This window comes from Adiantum capillus-veneris, chromosome 19, assembly GCF_014529385.1.
Source record: "Adiantum capillus-veneris isolate H3 chromosome 19, ASM1452938v2, whole genome shotgun sequence".
NCBI classification, from domain to species: domain Eukaryota; kingdom Viridiplantae; phylum Streptophyta; class Polypodiopsida; order Polypodiales; family Pteridaceae; genus Adiantum; species Adiantum capillus-veneris.
In genome coordinates, this window is record NC_140949.1 from 110019276 (window position 1) to 110021050 (window position 1775).

General features: G+C 45.1%; 1 protein-coding gene across 1 annotated transcript; it reads right to left on the reverse strand.

Annotated features, from left to right (window-relative positions):
• Positions 1-215: 215 nt before the first annotated feature.
• On the reverse strand, positions 216-1234 carry LOC147434652 (putative E3 ubiquitin-protein ligase XERICO). The gene has a single exon (XM_086490003.1). It carries the CDS (start codon positions 1087-1089, stop codon positions 523-525), a length of 567 nt encoding a protein of 188 aa, XP_086346129.1. The 5' UTR covers positions 1090-1234; the 3' UTR covers positions 216-522.
• Positions 1235-1775: the final 541 nt, after the last annotated feature.

Genomic DNA, 1775 nt, shown 5'->3' on the forward strand with positions numbered 1-1775 from the left:
CAAGCCTCAACTATTAGTCACAGAGTGAAGAAAATACCAAAAATGCTTTATAAATGCTAAAACTCTAGTGCAAGTGGACGAAAAATAGTTTCAAGATTCCCCTGTTCCAATCGCCATAACAATAATCAATTTATCTTCCACGAAACCTAAACAGATGATCAATTGACACCATTCCCACCCTCTTTTTCCTTTAGGGTGAACAAGAAACTACTGAATTGCAAAAAAACATATTTGTGGTGTAAATACTTGACTTGCCAGCACACAAGACAAGGCATATATAATTACAAGGCATTTGTTTTACTTCTGTCTTATGGTCTTTGAAATGAATTTGGAGGTTTAATTACAGTTTCAGCCATCTGTTGATTCAGATGCCTCGGTTGTTGGACTCGTCGCAAGGGCTAACATTCAGAAGGCAGAGCTCGAGATCTGCTCATTGAAAACAATATGGGAGCTGGAGACAAGCTCCCTAAACTTAGCCCATCAAGCAGCACAACATGGATCCACGCAGCTACTTTGCAGCCCTCAAGCTTGCCACCAGAGACCATGAAAGGCAGACCCATGGAAGGATGAAAACCAGAGAATGAGCTCCTCTACAAGCTCCTGTTCACGTCTCCTGTATCGCCAGGTGAGGTCCTCTGAGACGAGAGAAGATCTACAAAGAGGGCATGTGTTCTGCTGGTGATCTAGCCATTTCGATATGCATCCTTGATGAAATATATGATCACATCGTGGCAACTTGTTTATGACATCGCCTTCTGCAAAGTCAAGTAAGCATATCGCACACTGGACCGTGTGATCCAGGGGCTCTTCACTTGCGCACATAGAAGACTCGTAGCTGGAAACAGGGAGAGATGCACGTATCTCATCCCACATAGAGGGGAGAGCAAGGCTTGAGCTCAGAGGGGAATCGTCATGGGTCGGAACTGCCAGGACAGGATCGGCCTCTTCAAAGGGCCAGCGGCGCATGGTTTCAAAGATCCGCAGAACGGAGTTGAAGAGCTCTTTGATGGCAGCCATGGAAAGGGCGGCGTTGATCATCAAGATTGCAAAGAGCCCAGCAGAAACGTTGGAAAGCCCAGGAAAACCCATCTCTCTCTCTCCCCCTCTCTCTCTCTCTCTATCAAAAGGGAGCAGTCGCTAACCTGCCCGCCTCACATGGCAAACGACATCACAAGCTTTGTGCAGTGCATGCAAGCTAACGAGGTTGAGGAATCTGCGAGCAGAGATGGAGGAGTTATGGATATGACAGAAATTAGTCTGCTTTCTTTGAACTTCTGCGCATTTCTGAAGCGTCCTTTCACATGGAGGCTTCCCCCAGAAAATGCGTGCCACCGTAACTTTGTCCGGTTGAAAATGGGAAGTCTCGGTTGTTCAGCCTTGATTTTCAAAATAAAAAATTGGGCATTTTAGTTATAAATCCCAGCAATACCCTAGCTTTTGGCATAAATTCTCGGTTGTGAGACCAAGTGCTGAATGAAAGACTGCAAGAACTATTGTCCTTTTCTGTAGAGGAGGAATCCAGCATAGTAGCCAAGAAGACTTATGTAGGAGAAGCCCAGCTGAAAGAACACCTAGCAATATTTCATGCAAAATTTAAGAGTGCAGACAATCAAGCAATTGAACTCGAGTTAATGCTTAAGGAGACCTATGATGTAGCCAAAGCACCAGATACTAAACAAGCCAACCACAAGCTAAGCTTGCTACCATTCTTTGAGATGGAGCCATGCGGGGTGGACTTGCAAAGATCCTATGAGATCTCGAGCATCATTCAAGAA

Coding starts and splice junctions, on each gene's coding strand:
- LOC147434652 (XM_086490003.1), bottom strand. CDS start 1,089: ATGGGTTTTCCTGGGCTTTCCAACGTTTCTGCTGGGCTCTTTGCAATC.